We start from the raw sequence: 23,085 nt of genomic DNA, 5'->3' as shown, positions 1-23,085 counted from the left end.
AAAAAAAAAAAAAAAAAAAAAAAAAAAAAAGAAAATCTTGTTTAATGGAAGCTAATTTATTAATCTTTTCCTTTATGGTTAATGGTTTTTTGGTGTGCCATTTAATACACCTGTGTCTCCTACAAGTTTATGAAGATAACCTCATATTGGTTTTAGAAGCAGTATTTTTAGATCTTTACAGTTTAGATCTACAATCTGTCAGGAATTGAGTTTAATGTATGATGTGAGGTAGAGTTCAATATTTTTCTTCATTTTAAAAATATATGGACATTCGTTTAATCCATCACCATTTATTGAAAAGATAGTCCATTCCCCTCTGCAGTATTGTGGCACCTTTGTTGTAAATCTGGTGACTGTAACTCAGTACTGAGAAGTAATAGGTCTGTGGAGGAAAGATCCAGTCTTGACTCCACAGTGTATAGATGGGTCATAAAAAGAAGTTATATCCTAACAAGGAGTTAAGTTCATTTACAGCATGGTTGATCTGTTAGTAATAGGGAATATATTACAGAACTGTTTTGCTTTCTCCCTTTTATTTTTTTTTAAACTATGGAAGTAATTTCAGATTTATATAAAATTTGTGGAAATAGTACATAGACTTCCCATGTATCCTTCACCCTTATTCCGCATTGATAGCATTTCTGAACCATCTGGGAATAAGTTGTAGACATGATGTCCCATTGCCCCTTAATATTTCAGTGTGTATTTCTTAAGGACACGTACACTGTTCTATCAGGAAGTTAACTTTGATCCATATTACCATTTAATCCACAGACTCCATTTCAGATTTCATCCGAGTCATCCCAAACCTAATCATCCCAAACCTTTACAGCTCCAGGATCTAATCAAAACCATGTGTTACATGTACTTAACATTTCTCTTCATTCCACTTCAATCTGTAACAAACAGTTCCTCAGTCTTTCTTACCTTTTATGACCATAACATTTATGAAGAGTACAGAACCACAGAGTTTGTAGAATGCCCCTCAATTGAGTTTGTCTGGTGTTTCCTCATGATTTATGCATTTTAGCATGAATACCACAAAAATGACTTGGACTTACCTTAGTGCTTTGTATCAGGAGACACCTGAGATTGACTTGTCCCATCGGTGATGACTTTTGTCATGTGGTGAGGAGTAGGCCAGGCTTCTTTGCTGTAAAGTTAATTAATCTGTATGTTTTGTTATTGAATAGTAAGTGATAAGTATTTTCTGAGGAGACATTTTGTGCCTGTGTGTGTGTGTGTGTGTATATATATATGTATGTATAAATATTCTGCTCCTCATCAAGCTTTCTTTCGCCTTCCAGATTTAGCATCTGTTGATGATTCTTGTCTGAATCTGTTATGACCCTGAAGGTTGCCAAAGGGGGATTTTAAAAATTCCACTTTCTTTTTTATATTTGTTAATTGGCATTGTACCCAATTAACTTTTGTACTTTTGCTTTTCCCTCATCTTTTTGTTTGCTTATTTATATCACTCTAGCCTCTTGGATTCCTGTTCTACTTACAGGTTTATAATTTGTTGCTATTGTTATCTATTTTGTTGCTTAAATTATTCCAGGTTTGGCTGCTGGTACAGACCCTCCAATTGACTCTTTTGCCCTTTTGATATTTCTTCATCATGCTGTGGACATTTTTATTTTCGGGCATAATAAAGTGTTGCTAGGTCATCTTTTATTTTGCTTGCCCCAGCCTTGGAGCCAGCCATTTCTCCATGGAGCTCTGGTTTCTCAATTAATCACTGGTTTCTCAGTTAATCAATTTATTTATTCAACAAATATTTATTCAGTGACTGCTATTTTCCTGGAATTTTTTTTAACTTTATACAGAGCTGTTCTAAGTGTTAGTAACATGTTCCTTTTTGAAAACTAGTTGTAGCATTTTGTTTTACACTCCACATATAGGAATCTGAAATTCTTACGCACATTTGTACTCCTTTTTTTTTTTTTTTTTCTGAGACGGAGTCTCGCTCTGTTGCTCGGGCTGGAGTGCAGTGGCCGGATCTCAGCTCACTGCAAGCTCCGCCTCCCAGGTTCACGCCATTCTCCTGCCTCAGCCTCCCGAGTAGCTGGGACTACAGGCGCCCGCCACCTCGCCCGGCTAGTTTTTTGTAGTTTTAGTAGAGACGGGGTTTCACTGTGTTAGCCAGGATGGTCTCGATCTCCTGACCTCGTGATCCGCCCGTCTCGGCCTCCCAAAGTGCTGGGATTACAGGCTTGAGCCACTGCGCCCGGCCGCACATTTGTACTCCTAATTAGCCTTTTTGTATTTATCACTGGTAAATATAGAAATTTCCTTTAATATATCTAAGAACCACAAAAAAAATTGATGGTGTGTTTATAGTGTCAACACAATAGCCTTGGCCGGTAGAGGTGGCGCACCCTGTTATCCCAGCGCTTTGGGAGGTTGAGGCAGGAGGATCACTTGAGCCTAGGAGTTCAAGACCTGCCTGGGTGGCATAACAAGACCTTGTCTCAAAAAACAAACAAACAAACAAACCAAAAAACCCAAAACAAAATAACATTATAGCCGTATAATACACAAGACACCCTATGTGATGATTATCTTTATGAAGCCTGAATCCAACTCTCACACACTCAAAATAATAGTATTTAACGTTACTTGGAGGCATCTCATAGTTTGAAGTTACTCTGTAAATGTTTTCTATGAAAGCATTATTGTATATATAAAGTACTTATATTGTATATATAAAGTATGCACATGTGGGGGTGTCAGTCTAGTTCTGTGTGAAAGAGATGGAGATACTTTGCTTTAGGAGTTGGAAATCTTTCAGCATGGTTTTTGCTCTTCTGCTTCTCTTCTACTTTCCTTCACTAAGACCAGTTTGTAACATTTCTAAGAAAATGCACTTTAGTCTTCCTTTCTAATGAGGAATGTATATGAGGTTATTTATTTAAATGATATAAATACAACACTTTTATCTTTTAAAATACAATTCATGGTATGAGTGGCAGACAGTACATCTCAACAGTGCATTCAAATCACCTCATTGGTGATTTTCATACATATTTCTTATTTTGCCTTCCTTAAATGATGAAATCTTTCAAGCTTTTCATTTTCTTATTTTTTCCCATTTGAATCTTATGCTATTTGTGACTGTGTGATTATTGCAAAGTAGAATTCAAAGTGACATAAATCTTGGACAACAGATTAGCATGTTAATTAAACTGAAATCTTTATGAAATCTAAAATTTTAACTTTTAAAGGCATAGACAGCTCTGGTGTTTAAAAAATACATTTGGAAAGCTGTTAGGCAGTCTAATAAAGTTAAACATAAACCTACTCTGTGACCCAGCATTTTTTTGTTGTTATTTTTTTTTTCCTCATCTAAAACTAAAAGACTTATTAAAGAATGTTCAAGGTAGCTTTATATATAATAGCTCCAAACTAGAAACAACCCAAATGTTCAATCAACACCAAAATACAAATCGTGGTATTTCATTCGGTAGAATACTATTTAGTGATTTTTTTTTTTTGGGATTGCGTCTCGCTCTGTCTCCCAGGGTGGCGTACTCGTGGCGCAATCTTAGCTCACTGCAAGCTCCGTCTCCCAGGTTCACGCCGTTCTCCTGCCTCAGCCTCCCGAGTAGCTGGGACTGCAGGCACCCGCCACTACACCTGGCTAATTTTTTGTATTTTTTAGTAGAGACAGGGTTTCACCGTGTTAGCCAGGATGGTCTCGATCTCCTGACCTCGTGATCCGCCCGCCTCGACTTCCCAAAGTGCTGGGATTACAGGCATGAGCCACCGCACCCGGCCTGTTTAGTGATTTAAAAAGCTTAAAATACTAATATATGCAAACAAAATTATGTTGAGTGAAAGAAGCAAGATGGAAAGTGGTGCATGTTTAGATGTGAAGAAGAGACAAACAAATCTATAATGCCTGAAGTCAGAATGGGTAACCTGGGAAGGTGGATATTGACTTGGAAAGAGGCTGAAGGCACCTTCTGGGTAATGGAAATGTTCATATCTTGATCTGACAGTAGTCATAAGTGTTTACATATGTACTAATTCATTGAGCTATATACTTAAGGTTTGTGCATTTTACTTAGCCTGGAGTAAAATTCTGTAAGAAAGAAAGAAAAAGAAAGAACAGAGAGTCTCTTTAGGCTTGACTTTGATTTGCCGTTAAGTGTGTATATTAAATTAGGGATTTGGACTAATTGGACTTAATATTCATTAGGTTAACTTTTCTTTGCTGTTCTTCTTTCCTCCTCCTCGGCTATCTTCTTTCTTGCTTTATTTTTCCCTTTTTCCTTTTCTTAACCTTGATTTTATTCCTGATATTATACTCTTCAGTGCTTTCACATTAATTCTTTAGAAATGAGATGAGCAATGTGTTGACTCTTGATGGGTTGCTTATAATCTGGATGCCAATTTTACATTTGTGTCAGTCTCTGCCTCCCCTTGGCTGGTACTTTATGCCACCCCAGTTTCTTTGGTGCAATAAGTGGACCCATTTTTGTATGTAATGAATGGGATCTTAAGTGTGTGGTACAAAGGCATGATTCAAATGAAATATTACAGAATTTACAATGAATTTCACTTCCTGTAAAAGCTTTATATTCATCTGCATGATTTGTTAGAACATATATACATATGTTTTACTAAATATGCTTTTGGTACTTAAAATATTTTGACATAATTTTACATTTTTAAAAAAATTATGGCATTTTTCGAATTTTACACAAGTAAAGAGAATAAGATAGTGAATGTCCCTAGGACCCCTCACCAGCTTCAGCAATTATCAACTCACTGGGGCTGGCCAGTCTTGTTTCTCTTCTGTCTCTCCCTGGATTACTTTGAAGCAAATCTCAGATATATTACTTCATCTGTAAATGTATCTTTAAAGATACATACTGCATTTTAAGATAACTCTTAAAAAACTAATCCCAATATCAAGCAAACAAAACAGTAACTCCTTAATAATAAAAAATATCTAGAGTTCAGATTGACTCATTAAAATTAAAAAATTTTATGACTTTTTAAATTTTGACTCATTAAATTGACTTTTATTTAAATAAAATAAATATTTTGACTATTGACTCATTAAAATTGAGTTTTATTCTTATTGACTCATTAAAATTAAAAAAAAATATGTTTTTAGAGACAGGTCTCGCTCAGTCACTCAGGCTAGAGTGCAGTGTTATGATCATAGTTCACTATAACCTCAAACTCCTAGTCTCAGGTGATCTCTTTGCCCCCTTCCCCCAATGCAGCCTCCTAAAGTGCTGGGATTATAGGCATGAGCCACCATGTCTGACCTCGCTTTTTTCATAATTCATTTACTTAAATAAAGATTAAAATGAGGATTATTTATTACATTTGGTTGATAACATCTGTTTAGTTTGTTTAGTATTTTTAAGATACAGAATCCTTTTTCATCTTTATTTTTCTACATCGATTATTTGTTTAAGAAACCAGGTCACTAGTCCTTTAAAATTTCTATGGTTTTGCTGATGGTATACTTGTGGTGGTGTGCAGTCTATTTGCCTGTGCCCTGTATTTCTTGTAAACGGATAACCTAGAGGCTATATAGATTCAGATTTGAAGTTTTTGGTAACTGTTTTATAGGTAGTTTTGTCTACTTCCTATTGTACTACATCAGAAGGCATTTAATTTCTTGTTTTTATTTTGTGATTTTAAGTAGATGAGTAGGTCCAGTTATCCTAGCCTGGTTCATCCATTATCATGTTTCCCATAAAGTTCCCTAGTTGGTCTAATGGTTGTAGAAGCCTGCCGATGCTCATTGCTGAGAAGATCCATTATTTTATCAGTAGTTGCCAGATGGGAGGGTCATTTCTTCTGCATTTATTAGCTGCAGTCCTTCTAGCTAACAGATGAAGCACATTTCCCTCATTATCTGTTTTCTCTGAGTTTGATTATTCTGTAAATTCAAGGTAAGTATTTAGTTCTTTCCCTTTATTTGTCAGTATCATGCTTGGGAAGCAGCCAGTTCTTCAAGAATTGTTGTTTTTTTAAAAAAATTGGGAAATGATAATGATAAAGCAAACTGGATTCTGGCCATCCTCATTGTTTAATGGATTGGTTATGGCTTTTAGGCCTCTTAAGTGGATATTTAAGCTAGGAAATACCTAGTACTTTTTTTTTTTTTTAAGAGAAAATACATCATGAATTCATTCTGATATTTTCAGTTAGGATTTAAGACTACAGGGTTTTATGTAATGTATTTGATTTTATATTTGTGTCTCTTTATACTAAAAATCTTTGTTTCTGACATTAATTCTTTAATCTATTTTGTGTGTGTGTGTGTGTGTGTGTGTGTGTGTGTATGTATATATATAATAATTTTGTAATAGCAATTGCACTGAGACAGGGACACCAGTATTACTAACAGCATGAATACTGAAAACAGTTTATGATTTAATTGCAGGGTTTAAAAAAACTTTAGAATATGTGGTTATTTGACTGTATTTTAAAGTTATTTGAAATAACTATGTTTTGTATGATTAGGGCCACCAATCTGATTCACTATTAGCTTTTAATTGCTTCATTTTCTTTTTAGAGATTACGTTGTCTCCATTTCTATTTAATTTTGTTTGACTTAAGTAAAAGCATATTACTTGTTACTAACAATGTGATTACTGAAAACAGTTTAAGATTTTTTTTTCTCTTTAGGATCTCATGGCTATTTTACAGTGTTTAAAGTCTTTTGAAATAATTCTCTCTGTGGTTAAGTCACTGTAGATAGATGTAGTTTCAGTTTTCTTTTGATTTTAGAGATTGCTCCCCCACCCCTTTTGGATGAAATTTTGATTTCTATAATTATGCAAAAATATCCATGTTTTCCAAATAAAATCTATGAAACAGTGTACATTCAGAGACACACAGCTTCCATTCCTAAGTAATTTTTTTTTCTCTTTTAGTTTTGGGTTTATTCTTTAAAAAAAGTAAGCAAATACGTATTTATATTTTCATTTTCACCTTTCTTAGACAAAAGATAATGTAAAGCACACACTATTTGGTACCTTGCTTTTTTTCATTTAATATTATACCCTACACGGTTAAGGTATAACCTGTAAGGTACATTAAGTGAAATAAAGAAAAAAAAGCAAGGTTGTAGTAGTCTTTCTCCTTTATAGCTGTTCAGTGTTTTATGCTGTGGACGTTTATATAACTGTTGCTGCATTGATGGTTGTTTGGGTTGTTTTCAGTCTTTTGCTTTTATCGATAATGCTGCTTGTACGTGTCTTTAATATTTGCTAGGAATACATTCGATGACATTTTTCTTTCAGGAAGCATTGCTTATATTTACTCTGTTTTGTTGGTTATAGAAAAAATTCAAAAAGCTCTTTTCATTAGATAAGTCCAGGAACCACTGATGACTTTATTGCCAATGCTTAGTTATTTAATTACGAAAGTATAAATAAAATATTCACAGATGATGTTTTAATGATTCAATACATGCAAGCTTTCTGGGGTAAGTAATGGTGAAGTTCAGTACTTTAAAAAATAATATTCATGGTTAGCAATCTACTTCTTTTATTATGTTTTAATAGTAGTGATTGCACACTCAATTTTGTTGTCATTAATGTACAGAAAACATTGCAAAATCCCAAGATTTTATTAGAAGCAATATTCTTGGTTTTTTACTTTGTTTATGCAGTTTCTTAGAAAATCATACAGGTGGTCCATCCATTCTTACCTTCTTCCATGGTAATTAAGCATAGTATAAATATAACTTGCATGTTTTATTGTAAAGATATTTCACTTGTGTGCCTTTAATGTTTTTTTTTTAAACAGGCAGTATAACTCCAACTGTGGAACTGAATGGGCTTGCTATGAAAAGGGGAGAGCCTGCCATCTACAGGCCATTAGATCCAAAGCCATTCCCAAATTATAGAGCTAATTACAACTTTCGGGGCATGTACAATCAGAGGTTTGTATGTCTTTTTTGGTTTTGTTCTTAATTATTATGCATGTTGTAAAAGTTTCTCAAACTCAAAAGAATATTTCATTGTAAATCTAATTGACCTTGGGCATTTTGCATGGAATTTAGATAAAGCAAGTTCACAAGGAATAACTTAAAAAAGTACCAGTTTTAAAAAAAACCCAGTTTTCAGGAACTACTTTTTTTTTTTTTCCCCTACCCCTACAAACGTAAAAGATCTGAAGGAACTAGTTTTTATTGTGTCATGAGGGCCCTGTATTTGTTGCAGGGAAGACTAAGTCTTAAAGTCATTTCACAGTTTATAGTGTTGACTTCCCAGTTGACTTTCTCATTCATTTACCAGGCAGAGCTCAGTTTTTTTCTTGATTTGTCTAAATACATTAATAAACATGAATGTTTGTAATTTATAGGGAAAAAAGAAAAAATGTAAATAATGTAATCCTAGAATTTGCTGCCTTTTATATTTTCATGTACTTTACATTCTTTTTTCTTTGCATTTAAATATATTTAACCAAGTAGAAGTTGTCCTTTATGTGCAATTTTTGTACTACTTTATGAAGGTGTGATAGACATACAGTGAAATGTACAAATCTTAAGTATACCTCTTGATGACTTTATTTTATTTATGTATATATGTATTTATACTTTATTTGATGACTTTTTACATACATATATCCTCATGTGATCACCACTCAGATCAAGATACAGAATGTTCCCATCACCTCTGAGAGTTTCCTCAGACCTCTTTGTCCTTGGCACACCCTTCTCCCAGAAATAATCACTCTTTTATTATCATCGACTAGTTTTTTGCCTGTTAATGAACTTTTTATAACTAGACTCATACAGTATTTATGTGCGTCTGGCTTCTTTTACCTTGTATAATGATTTTCTTGTTTTGGGATTCATCCATGTCGCTTATATCTGGGTTTTGCCCTTTTTTATTGCTGGATAGTGTACTTTGTATGGATATATCATAATTTGTGTATCTTGTATATATAATGCAGTGCTCTCTTTTCACTTAATATATTGGCCATTTGTCAAATATTTAAGAATTTTTTTTCTTTTTTCTTTTTTTTTTTTTGAGATGGAGTCTCACTCTGTCACCCAGGCTGGAGTACAGTGATGTGATCTTGGCTCACTGCACCCTCCGCCTCCCTGGTTCAAGTGATTCTTGTGCGTCAGCCTTCCAAGCAGCTGGGATTACAGGCACATGCCACCGTGCCTGGCTGATTTTTGTATTTTAGTAGATATGGGGTTTCACTATGTTGGCCACGCTGGTCTTGAACTTCTGACCTCAAGTGATCTGTCCACCTCGGGCTTCCAAAGTGCTGGGGTTACAGGCGTTAGCCCCTGTGCCTGGCATGAAATATTTTTGATGGCTACATAATGCTTCATATGGCTTCATAAGTTATATAAATGTATGCCTATTTTTTTATCTAGGTTGTTCATGCCCTCCCCCCCCCCCCCACTTTTTTTTTTTTTTGTGAGAGGGAGTCTTGCTCTTTTGCCCAGGCTGGAGTGCAGTGGCGCAATCTTGGCTCACTGCAAGCTCCGCCTCCCGGGTTTACGCTATTCTCCTGCCTCAGCCTCCTGAGTAGCTGGGACTACAGGCACTGGCCACCAAGCCTGGCTAATTTTTTGTATTTTTAGTAGAGACGGGGTTTCACCGTGTTAACCAGGATGGTCTCGATCTCCTGACCTCATGATCTCCTACTTCGGCCTCCCAAAGTGTTGGGATTACAGGCGTGAGCCCCTGCGCCCGGCCTCATGCCCCCTTTTTTGTTAAGATAGCTGCAGTAAATAATCATTATGTAAATCTTTGTTCACGTCACTGATTATTTCCTTCCTTATATTACTATAAGGGGAATATTCTTTAAAAAGAATAAAGCATTGCCCAATTGCACTAAAGTTTGTACTAATTTCTTACAGTATGTGAGGATGCTTATTCTACTCTGACAACACTGAGTTAAAAGGTTTTGTCTTCTTTGATAGTTAAAAAGTAGTTTTTGTTTGTTTGTTTTTTGAGATGAAGTCTCACTCTGTCACCCAGGCTGGAGTGCCACGGCACGGTCTCAGCTCACTGCAACCTCCGCCTCCTGGGTTCAAGTGATTTCTGGCTAATTTTTGTATTTTTAGTAGAAACGGGGTTTTACCATGTTAGCAAGGCTGATCTCAAACTCCTGACCTCAAGTAATCCGCCTCTCTTGGCCTCTCAAAGTGTTAGGATTGTAGGCATGAGTCACTGCACCTGGCCATCAAGTAGTAGTTTTTAAAATTCAATTTTATTGATTATTAGCGAGGCTGAACAGTTTTTTTTAGATGTTTGTTAGTTATTTATCCTTTTTGATTTGTCTATTTTAATTGCTAATTTTTATTCCATTGCCTCACCAGTTTTCAAATGTTTATGTATTGAGGATGTTAACCTTCAGTCTATTTTATTTGTTGTAATTTTCCTGCTTTAAAAAATTTGGCTTTTAATTGTGTATTTGTTTTTAATATCCTATAGTTTTAAAATTTTATGTGGTCTAATCTATTGTTTTTTCTTTATTTCTGTCACTTCTTTTATGCCTAAGAAATTCTTTGCTGCATTTGATCAGATATTTGCTGATGCTTTTGTTATGATTTTGTGTATTTACTGATATGACGTAGGTACGTAGAGAAAATATTTATTGAGTCCATAAATAATCTGATACTTTTTGGTTTCTTGCTTGCTAGGGGAAAAATTAGCTTTAATTGTATCCGTTTAAAACTTAGTCCTACTCAATTGTAAATAGTTCCTTTAAATATTGTTTAGGTTATCTAAGAAGAATTTGCACACTGTATTAGACTTCTGCCCTTACCTTTTCCTCTCAGGTATGCCTGGGGGAGCTGTCTGTATGCTAGGAAGGAAGAGGCACCTATATACCTCACCTCTGTAGAGGCATCTTGTGTTGTCCTTTAGTTCCTCTCTTCTTTGTGGTCATGTCCTTTGTCCAACAGGCATGGAAACTTGCAGTTGGTGGTGTCTGGTGCGTTTTTTCTCCCTCAGGTAACGCTTCCAGAGTGTATCTACCATCTTCCCCTTGCTAACTGGCCTAAACCCTCAGCTTTTCTTGGCTTCCTTGGTATATTTCATTCTCTCCTGTAACATCGCTGCTTCTAATTGTGATGCATCCAATGGCAGGCTTCCCAGCCCTCAGCTCGGTGTCTACACCATACAGGAGGCACAAAGGACCACACATTTCTCTTGTAGTTGTTTTATTTTCTCTTTTTCTGTATAATATACCCATTGCCTTTATGTTTAGTCTGAGGTTCCCCAATGTAAATAAATAAAGCTAGTTGCCCACTTCAGCACAATAGATATCTTTAGTCACCTGAGTAAGGAACACTTCGGCTATTGTATACTTATTTTATTGCTAATGTACTCTAGTAAATAGATTTATGAGAGTATTACATCTTTATATTTGTTGTATTTTGATATCTATGGTCCTTTGTTGAATTTTGCTACAGTTCTGACTAGTGAATTTATTACTTTTAAATGGAAATAAACTACTTTTATTACTTCTAAATCTATTACTTTTAAAAAGTCTGGTGCTAAAGCAATGAAAAGTCAGACACTAATCCCTGTCCTTGTGGAGCTCATGTTCTTGTAGGGGAGGTAGTCAGTCAATAAGAAGTGGTTAGTCACTGAGAAGGTTGCTTTTGATAAAGACCTCAAAGGAAGAGAGAGAAAAAGCAGTGTGAATTTTGAGAGAGAGAGAGAGAGAGAAAGGGAAAGTATTCCAGGCTCAAGAAATAGCAAGTACAAAGCCCCTGCAGTAGGAGTATGCCTGGCATGGCCTCAAGAGGCTAGTGTGGCTTGATCAGAGTGAACCAAGGGAGAGAGGAGTTAGTATGTGAAATTAGACAGGGATCATGTGGTTTTGATTTTCTTTTTTTCTTTTCTAGATTTTCTGTTAAGAATGTTGGCATTTTTTCTTTGTTGGCAGTTTCTAGTTCCAAGATCTAATTCTTATGGTTGTCGTGAGGGGTACAGTAATTTTATTTATGACTTCTCCAAAGTCATAAATAATGGGCGTGCCTTAGGCCATTCCATGAATAGATAATGTGGACTTTCCCTTCAATTCTTTGGAGTGTCTTTATGATTTTCTGTAGATCACAAAAAAGGGTAAAAGAATATCAGAAAGTACCAGTAAGCTACCAAGCCATGTTTCAACTGAAAAGCTCTTTCTGTTCACAAAAGTGCAGACCTAACCGTTACTCAGTAGGCTATTAAACCATGATTTCTCATATGACCTTAATTTATAGATGACAACACTTGATTGGATTACAGGGACTCTGGAGCCAAAGATCCAAGGAGATGCTCTTCTCCTTGTCAGAACCCAGATTAATAATTTGCTTCTTAAGGCAGGGAATAAAAGGTGAAGTCCAAAAAAAAGGTATATTTTAGAGGGATTTTTGTTTTTTTTTTTTTTTTTNATAATGTGGACTTTCCCTTCAATTCTTTGGAGTGTCTTTATGATTTTCTGTAGATCACAAAAAAGGGTAAAAAGAATATCAGAAAGTACCAGTAAGCTACCAAGCCATGTTTCAACTGAAAAGCTCTTTCTGTTCACAAAAGTGCAGACCTAACCGTTACTCAGTAGGCTATTAAACCATGATTTCTCATATGACCTTAATTTATAGATGACAACACTTGATTGGATTACAGGGACTCTGGAGCCAAAGATCCAAGGAGATGCTCTTCTCCTTGTCAGAACCCAGATTAATAATTTGCTTCTTAAGGCAGGGAATGAAAGGTGAAGTCCAAGAAACAGGTATCATTTAGAGGGATTTTTGATTTTTTTTTTTTTTTTTTTTTTTTTTTTTTTTTTTTTTTTTTTTTTTTTTTGAGACGGAGTCTCGCTCTGTCACCCAGGCTGGAGTGCAGTGGCCAGATCTCAGCTCACTGCAAGCTCCGCCTCCCGGGTTCACGCCATTCTCCTGCCTCAGCCTCCCGAGTAGCTGGGACTACAGGCGCCGCCACCTCGCCCAGCTAGTTTTTTGTATTTTTAGTAGAGACGGGGTTTCACCTGTTAGCCAGGATGGTCTCGATCTCCTGACCTCGTGATCCGCCCGTCTCGGCCTCCCAAAGTGCTGGGGATTACAGGCTTGAGCCACCGCGCCCGGCCTAGAGGGATTTTTGAAAAGGTTCTTTTATTTTCTACTTAAAGTAGTATTAAGCAAAATCAGGTATTACCTATACTGTTTTTCCCCGTCTTCTTCACTGATGCAGTTTCTCCACTTGAACTCATTCAAAGGCCTAAGAAGAACTGAATTTTTCTTTTTTAATGATGAGTGGAGAAAAAAGCATTTATCCATGAGCAAACTCTGTAGATACAACTTGGATTCTGAAGTACCTGTCTCCTTTTATTATGCCCAAGATGTTTGACAATAATTACATCCGGTTATGTATTTTTCTTTATCATTTCAGGTACTTTTCAGTCACAGATATATTATAAAGCAGAAAACATATAAAAATTCATTTGACAAAGTACAAGGTAAAGTTTGGAGAACACTTTGTGCTTTTGTTCTCCCATCTTTCTTATAAAAATTATGTACAGTAGAGAAATAGAATGGCTGAAATTAGACAATTTTTCAATTTTGTATATTCATAGATGAAAAAAGTATTATTGCTTGGCAAATGACCAGAATGACAGACCAGCAGATTAAATGGCCCCTTGGTCTGCTGGTGCAGATTTCCAAAGGGCCACAACTCAAACTAGGTTATGTGAAAATGGGAATTTTTGACCTACGTAACTGGGATATCTCTTGGGGAGAGATTCAGGCATGGTTGGATGTAGGACTTTAGTGTTCTTCTTCCTCATTTTCTATTTCTCTCTTTCTAGCTCTTGCTTCTTTTTTTCTCTACTTTGTTTTCAAATAAGCTGATTCCCATTTGCTGTACTTCATACACTGTATAGTCTGTAGACTTGTACTGAAGAAGGTGCAGTTTTTGTTTTTTGGGTTTTTTTTGATAGTCATTAGAGAAGTCCCCCCAAATACTTTGGAGTAAACTGTCCATCCTGGAATTACTCATTCAAACTCGGTTGGGGGTAGGGAGATACTTTACTTTAGCCAAGCCTGGGTTATATGTCCAACCTGGAGAAACAGGTTAGCCCCATCCAAACTACTCTTCAGGGTACAATTATTTTATGGAGTGGTTCCTCAAAAGCAAATATTTTGAGAGAAAATTATTTCCATTACAGTCAGAACATTTGGTTCAGTTCCTAGTTCTGATGCTTTTAGTTAAGTGATCTTGCACAAGGCTCTGGACCTCCATTAATTTCCTCATTTGCAAAACAGAGATAGTAATAGCAAATGAAGGACTTTCGTGAGGTCATCTTCATTCAGCAGACATTTATTGCATGCCTACTCATTGCCACATGTTGTGTTTGAGTAGAGACTTTGAGGAAAGACAGGCAGTCTAATAGACTAAGTTTAGTAGAAGAGGAAAACAAAAGAAAGAATGATAGATGTGCCCTAATGGTGCTATGGAAGCATTAGGAAGGAACTAAGCACCCCACCCAGATTGGGGCACCAAAGAAGCCTTCCAGGAGGAATGAACTGAATCTTTAAGGTGAACTAGGATTTAGCCAGGTGAGGAGGGCAAGGAAAAGTAATATAGATTTTGGGAACAAAGGCTAGGAATCCTGAGAAGTTTAGTTCATTCATGGACTTACAAGCAGTTTGGTAAGTCTGGAATGAAAAGAGTGAAGTCTAGGCAGGGCCCCAATTTGAATGTCCTGAAGTGCCCATGCCATGTGGTTTGGATTTTATTCTGAAGGTGATTGGGAGCCATTGAAGAATTTTAAGCTGAGGGATGAAATAATTGGATATATGTTTTAGGAATATTGCTTTGGCAGTATGTGGAAAGTAGGTTGGACTGGTTGAAACTTGAAGGGAGAAAGAATTACAAAGATGTTGTGGTAATTCAGGCATAATGTGATGCAGGCCTGGAGTGGTAAAGATGGAGAGGAAGGGACAGTGTCTATAGATATTTAGAAGGTAGACTTGATTGCATTTGGGGTATTAAGGATAACTTCAGATATTTGGATGACTAGTAATACTCTTCACCACAAGAGTAGTTGGGGCAGGTTTTTGGAAAGATGAAGAGTTTAATTTGCACTGTGTTGCATTTAAATTGCCTATGAAGTATTTAGGAGTCATTTTATCACTCTTTATGGCCACGATGAAGGGTAGCAAAGATTATCTTTGATTTTAAAGACTTGTTGGAAGTAGATGTGGCAAGAGGTAGTAGAACATCGAGAGCTTTCAGAATAGGTTTGTGTAATACATCTTAAGAAAATGGCAGTTTAGGATTCAACCCAAGTTTGAGTGACCCATCGGCTCTTTGTTCGTTGAAGATGTATCCTTTCTTCCCCAAAGGGTTTATTTATTTGTTAACACTCAGTTTGGAACAATTTTATGGTATACACCCTCATTAGATGTGTTCAGTATATTTTGTGTCAAGGTTACCTTTTGCTAGTGTATCCAGTTCTTGGTCCAATTTCTTATAGCTAGGTTGGTCAAGTTATTTTCTTTTAACATATGTTGAGTCATAGCAAATTAGACAAGAAGAAAATAATTTGGACTATTTTGCCTAAAAGTTACTTGTTTCTATGGCCAGAGTTAGACACTTACTTAAGGCTTCTTGGTTTTTCCTTGTACCTCTGTGAAATAAATCTGTGAGACATGGAAATAATTTTACAGATAGTGATTGTTATCAGTGGAAATTCGATAGGGCGAAAGAAACTTTTGAAGCATCCAAATGGACTTTTTTGCGTTATGTTAATTATCAGTAAAATTAATAGCCAAGATTCAGATTTATGAAAACAGCTTGTATATTATATTTCAGTTTATGTTATATAGGCTGATGATTTGTTGCTAAGTATTGTGATGTTGGTGTGCTATTTAAAATTCTGAGATCGTTCAAACTTTGAATATAAGATTTTTCACTCATTTGTAATGCCCTCTTAAAAAGCATATTGGAAAGTAGAACAGTTGATGTTGAATATTCAGTTGTCCGCTTATATCCCTGGGTTCTGTATCCATGGGCTCAGCATTCGTGGATCCAGCCAATTGTGGATTGAAAATATTCAGGAAAAAAAGGGTGGTTGCACCTGTATTGAACATGTACAGACTTTTTTTTTCTTGTTATTATTTCCTAAGCAATGCAGTGTCACTACTATTTTCATAGCATTTACATTGTATTAGATATTATAAGTAATCTAGAGATGATTGAAAGTATATGGGAGGATGTGCATAGGTTATATGCACATACTACCACACCATTTTATATCAGGGACTTGAGCAACCGTGGATTTTGGTAGCTGTAGGGGGTAGGGATGAAGGTCCTGAAACCAGTTCCTCACAGAAACCTAGAGATGACTAGAGATGACTGTATTTGTACCAGCAGTGATATGAACAGTTACAAACCTACAGTTCTGGTTTCTGCCACCAGATGGTGCTTGTATACTGATCAAACAACATACAGACTGGGTGAGCTCACTTTGGTTACTATTCCAAGGCCATTAAATTAGAGGTTAAACCATATGAAATTGCCAATATTTGACATTTCTTTGACCTACAAATATGTCAGTTTCATATGTTCAACCTAATAGGAAAAAGTCATACAAGTATACAACATTAAATTATCTTGGATAAATGAAGTAAGCATAAAGTGGTGAAAAACCCAATTTGTTTCAATAGATATAGAACTTTGCCTTTTGTATAGCACATCCCTTGGTTTGGGGAATATATTCTTTTCTCTTTTCTCATATGCTTTACACATGGAATGTGTGTCAGAACTCTTAAACTGATACTACTTCATGTAGATACCACTTTATAGATGTAGAACTGAAAGATAGGCAGCAAGATACTTTTTAAAATCCTTATATATTTTAAAATAGTGTTCAATTATTAACATTAATGTTAAATTAGGATCTTTTATTTGGGAGAAATTAACCTAAACCCATAACAAAGACGCATTAAAATAAATTGTCTTTTAAAACTCTCATAAACCAGAGAAGAAAATTTGAACAAGTTACCAAAGCAAGGATGAAGAAGAGTGAACTTAAGATCAGTATCCCCATGATCACAGATATAAAATTATTATTATTATTATTTTGAGACAGTCTTGCTCTGTTGCCCAGGCTGGAGTATAGTGGCGTGATCTTGGCTTACTGCAACCTTTGCTTCCCGAGTTTGCGATTCTTGTGCCTCATCCTCCTGAGTAGCTGGGACTACAGGTGCGTGCCACCACACCTGGCTAATTTTTTGCATTTTTAGTAGAGGCAGGATTTCAGCATGTTGCTCAGGCTGGTCTTGACCTCCAGACCTCAAATGATCTGCCTGCCTCGTCCTCCCAAAGTGCTGGGATTACAGGCATGAGCCACCATGCCCAGCCAGATAAAAATTCTTAACAAAATATTAGCAAATTAAATTCAGCCAAATTTAAATAATATTATGATTAAATGAAGTTTATTCTAGGAAAGCAAGATGAGTTTAGTATTCAGTAATCAAAGTAATTAACCCAATTAATAGAATAAAGGAGAACAACCATATGAGTATCTCATTAGGTTCAGAAAAAGCATTTGACAGAAGTCAGTGCTCATTAATGATATAGACTAGCAAACTAGGAACAGAAGAGAACTTTCTTAATTTGATAAAGGGCTTCTTCAAACAACCGCTAGGTAACATTATGGTCTATAATGGAAGACTGAATACTTGTAAGATCAGGAACAAGGCGGTAATACACACTGTTATAACTTCTGTTCAACATTATACTTGAGGACTGGTATGGCTCATGCCTGTAATCCCAGCACTTTGGGAGGTCAAGGCGGGCAGATTACTTCAGCTCAGGAGTTTGAGACCAGCCTGGGCAACATCACCAAACCCCATCTCTGTTGGCGTGTGCCTGTAGTCCCAGCTACTTGGGAGGGTGAGGTGGGAGGATTGCCTGGGCCTGGGAGGTCAAGGCTTCAGTGAGCTGTGATCACCACTGCATTCCAGCCTTGGCAACACAGTGAGACCCCGCCTCAAAAAAACAACAAAGAACCCCACGTTATACTTGAGTACTATCAAGTGCAACAGTAAGAAGAAACAGATGGGGGAATATTGGAATCGGAGACATAAAACTGTCATCATAGACACCATGATTCTGTATGTAGAAAATATTAAATAGAAACTACTGAAAAGCTACTGAAAAAATGAGTTTAGTAAGGCCACAAGTTGCAAGGTTAGTATACAAAAATCAATGGTATTTCTGCTAAATAGTAATGAGCAGTTGGGGAATTAAATAGCATGAAAACATCATATTCAGAGATCAATTTAATAAAATAGGTACACAACCTGTATACTGAAGGCTATAAAATATTGCTTAAATTAAAGAAGACTATTATTTAAGATTTCAATCCTCCCAAAGTTAATGTGGAGATGCAATGCAATTGTAATCAAAATCATAGTAGGTTTTATTTTTTTCTTTGATAAAATTAAGGTAGTGCTGACATTTGGAGATGCAAAGGACCTGCAGTAGCCAAAACAATTTTGAAAAGAAAACAAAATTGGCTGGCCCACACCACCTGACTTAAAGATTTGCTATAAAGCCACAGTAATCAAGACAACAGAAAATTGACATAGGGACAGATATGTGGATCAGTGGGACAGAATAATACAGCAGTTGGCAAACTATAGCCCATGGGTCACATCTGGCTTGTCTGTTTTTGTATGACTTGCAAACTAAGTAATGTTTTTTACATTTGCAAATGGTTGGAAAAACATTAAAAGTAAGATGATATTTTATAACACATGACATTTAAATGAAATTGAAATTTTAGTGTGTGTCAGTAAAGTTTCACTGGAACACAGCCACAGTCACTTGCTTATGTATTGTATGTACTTGCTTATTTATAGTCTGCTTTTGTGTTACAACAGCAGAGTCAAATAGATGTGATAGATCATATGGCCTGCAAAGCCCAAAATATTTTATATCTGGCCCTTTACAGAAGTTTGCTGATCTCTGGAATATGGAAGCAAGAAATAGATCAGTCCACATATGGTCATTTAATTCTTTCAAAATTCCAGTGAAGGTGCTAATGGGGAAAGGATACTCTTTCCAACAAATAATAGTAAAATAATTGACCTTTCAGACAGAAAAAAAAAAAAAGAACCTGGGCCGGGCGCAGTGGCTCATGCCTGTAATCACAGCACTTTGGGAGGCCAAGGCAGGTGGATCACCTGAGGTTGGGAGTTCGAGACCAGCCTAACCAACATGGAGAAACCCTGTCTCTACTAAAAATACAAAATTAGCTTGGCATGGTGGTGTATGCCTGTAACCCCAGCTACTCGGGAGGCTGAGGCAGGAGAATTGCTTGAACCTGGGAGGCGGAGGTTGTGGTGAGCTGAGATTGCCCCATTGCACTCTAGCCTGGCAACAGGAGTGAAACTTCATCTCAAAAAAACAACAACAACAACAACAACAAAAAAAACCTGAACCTTGACTTCACATCGTAGACAAAAATAATTCAGAAATGGGCCTTAGACCTATATGTAAAAGTTAAAGTAAAATTTCCAGAAGAACATACTTTGCTACTTTGGAAATAGACAATTCTTAGAACACAAAAAGCATGGATCATGCAAAAATTGAGAAATTACATGTCATCAAAATTTAAACTTCTGGTACTTGAAAGACACTTTACAAAATGAAAAAGCAAGACATATATTAGAAGGAAACGCTTGTAATACATGTATTTGAAAGAGGACTTCAGAATATATAAAGGAATACCTCCAACTCATTAATAAGACAAAACTGGACAATATTTTTGAATAGACAATAAAGAAGAGATAAGAATGGCTAATAAACACATGAAGAGATGCTCAAAGTGATTAGTCATCAGGGAAATGCAAATTAAAACCATAGCTAAAGTTTAAAAAGACTGACAACACCTAGTGTCATGGTGGGGCAACTGGAAGTCTCATACATTGCTGCTGGGGATATAAAATGGTACAGGCACCTTGTCAGAGTTTATTCTGTTCTTATGAAGTTAAGCATATAGTACTTATCTTACCACCCAGCAAATTCCATGTGGTATTTAAGATAAATGAAAATATATGGCCATTCAAAGGCTTGTACATGAATGTTTGTAGCCCCAAATTGGAAACAACCCAAATATCTACCACTAGGTAAATGGTTACACTGTAACATAACAATTACTTGGAATACTATTCAGCAGGAAAACTTGTGATTCATCCAATGATATGCATGAATCTCAGAAACTATGCTGAGCAAAAGAAGACAGGACAGATACATAGTGTAGATACTGTAAGATTCTATTTTTGTGGAATTCTAGAATAGGCAAAACTAATCCATAGTGACAGAAAGACGTTCTTTGATTGCCTAGATTTGGGGGGTGGGAATTTCCTATACAAGGAAACTTTTGGGAGTGATAGAAATGTTCTGTGGTTTCATTTTGGTGATTGTTAATATGAGTGTATGTCAAAATTCATCCAACTATGAGCCTAAAATAGGCACGTTTCATTAAATGTAAATTTTACCTCAATAACATTGATTTTAAAAATACATTTTGTAATCCTCCATTTTCTTTGAGGCTAAAATATTTATAAGAAAGCGCCAGGTTTTTGCTTCTGAAGCATTTGGCCAGAAACATTGTAAATGTTTTTCTAGAGGCTAAAATGATATTTACCTTATAGGGTGTTTGAGGACAGAATGATAGGCTGGTTCAGTTGCTTAGCTTCTGCCTTTGTGCACTAATTGTTGTTATAATTGTTAGCCTTTATTGCATTTTAACTTGTTTCGTTACAAGTACAAACTCTGGAGTTGGAATCATAGCTGTGTGGATTTGAGCAGGTTATTCGACTTCTAATTCTCAGTTAACTCACCTGTAAGTTAGGAGAATAAATAATGCTTCCTTACAGTGTTGTTTTCAGGTTTTAATAAAGTAATTCAGTGACTATGCATGGCCCTTTACCTTACTTTACCGTAGTGTTTTGAGTTCCTTTAAATAATCTAAATATCAGTGTATTTGTACAATTGTTGTTATACTGTGTTGTTGTTACTGTGGGAACATTGTTGTTCCTGTTGTTACTGTGGGAAACTTAAAAGAATTTACGTCTGCTTAATTAAAAAAATTAATAAAATCAGGCTGTGATTCTGTTATTATTTCTGGGTATATGCTTTATAGAAGGAATGGCTGATTCTCTATTACATATGAATATTTTTGGCCCGTGGTTAAAATTTAGTTGACCCTGGAATAATACTGCCACTGTAACCCAGAGAATCATTTCTCCCTTAGAAAACTGTGCATTTATATAAGGAGTCATTAAGTTAGGATTTAAACATGAGCTTTGGAAAATCTGTGGCCTTGTGTAATTATATGCAGCATTTTATACACATACCTCTTCTGCCTTGTCTAGCATGGTAGCCATTCATTTTATCTTTGGTCTTTCAGCTTTCTTAACGTTCATTCCCAAGGAATATCTAGTCTATTTTCTTGCCACAGAGTTAGTATTCAGATACTAATAACTTGGTAATACATTTACCATGATAGAACTTCAGGACTCCATGCTCCTTTGTTCTGCTTTTAGAGGCAGCCAGGCAGGCGCAGGGATCACCACTTAATTTTAGATTAGAGACTGTTTAAAATACCTGTGTGTTTGTTAAATACAATTTTTTTTCCCCAAGCCGGTGTCTTGCTGTGTCGCCCAGGCTGGAGTGCAATGACATGATCTCAGCTCACTGCAACTTTGCCTCCCAGGTTCAAGCGATTCTCCTGCCTCAGCCTCCTGAGTAGCTGGGATTACAGGCGCGCACCACTGTGCCCAGCTAATTTTTGTGTTTTTAGTAGAGACAGGGTTTCAACATGTTGGTCAGGCTGGTCTCGAACTCCTGACCTTGTGATCTGCCCACGTTGGCCTCCCAAAGTGCTGGGATTACAGGATATGTCACAAAAGGTTTAACATTTTTCATATCCCCTTTAAACAAAAACAAAAGCATAAGTCAACAGAGCCAATTCTTAATTTTAAAAGTGTTTTTACAACAAGGGGTCTATCTAGAATGGGTGAAATGAATAGTGTTCTCTATTCTTTTATTTGAGGCTAATTTTATTAATCTGTTGCTCAAGCTCTGAAAAACAAATACAATACTTGGTTTATTTTGTGTTTGAAGCAATGCTCTCTCACAAATACCTTTATTTTCTGTTCAGTTGAGCAAAATCTTGCTTAACAATGCTTATTGTGTTTAAAAAAAAATCTGGGTACAATGACAGTTTAAATTATGAAGCTCTTTTTTTCTTTTTTTGAGACAGAGTTTCGCTCTTGTTGCCCAGGGTGGAGTGCAGTGGCGCGATCTCAGCTCACTGCAACCTTCACCTCCCAGGTTCAAGCAATTCTCCTGCCTCAGCCTCTTGAGTAGCTGGGACAACAGGCATGCGCCACCATGCCAGGCTAATTTTGTATTTTTAGTAGAGACAGGTCTCTCCATGTTGGTCAGGCTGGTCTTGAACTCCCCACCTCAGGTGATCCACCTGCCTTGGCCTCCCAAAGTGCTGGTATTATGGGTGTGAGCCACTAAGCCTGGCCGTGAAGTTCTTTTTAATGTCATGTGACATATAAATACGTGGGCTTTCAGTATTCAGAATTCTGAAAGATTTATATAGGTTGCCAGTCATTGCTCTAAAAATTTTGAAACTTTTGAAGTTTTTTTTTCTGCTTTGTTTTGGAGGGTTCCTTTATGAATCAAAAAACAATGTTATCCACCAGCTGTTTCTCCTTAATACTCAATCACTTTTTATGCATTTTCTTCAAATACTGATTTTCAGTAAAGGTTTTGTGAAGTTTTAATGTCCATTGGATTTAGAAAGAATTTTAAGTATGGTTGGTTTTTTTTTCGTTGCTGTTTTTTTTTTTTTTTTTAGTTGGGGTTTTCCCTTGTCACCCAGGCTGGGGAACAGTGGTTTTGTTCTCCCCCCACGCCACCCCCCCCTCCTGAGTTCAAGCGATTCTTCTGCCTCAGCCTCTGGAGTAGCTGGGACTACAGGGACGTGCCACCATGCTCAGCTAATTTTTGTATTTTTAGTAGAGACAGGGTTTCACCATGTTGGCCAGGCTGGTCTTAA

At 36.4% G+C, this 23,085-nt stretch overlaps 1 protein-coding gene across 7 annotated transcripts in view; it reads left to right on the top strand.

The window, feature by feature from the left end:
* The window catches only part of STAU2 (staufen double-stranded RNA binding protein 2), a 344,502-nt gene that overhangs the window by 75,341 nt on the left and 246,076 nt on the right, over positions 1 to 23,085 (top strand). For all 7 annotated transcript variants that reach the window (XM_017851604.1, XM_017851602.1, XM_017851600.1 and 4 more), the window contains one exon: positions 7,786 to 7,921. In XM_017851604.1, coding sequence (XP_017707093.1) covers positions 7,786 to 7,921 — 136 coding nt within the window. The remainder of the gene's footprint in view (positions 1 to 7,785; positions 7,922 to 23,085) is intronic.

Source organism: Rhinopithecus bieti, unplaced genomic scaffold (assembly GCF_001698545.2).
Source record: "Rhinopithecus bieti isolate Rb0 unplaced genomic scaffold, ASM169854v2 scaffold_32422, whole genome shotgun sequence".
Lineage (NCBI taxonomy): Eukaryota > Metazoa > Chordata > Mammalia > Primates > Cercopithecidae > Rhinopithecus > Rhinopithecus bieti.
The sequence above is the reverse complement of the archived record's forward strand: the minus strand, read 5'-3'. Positions and strand labels throughout refer to the sequence as shown.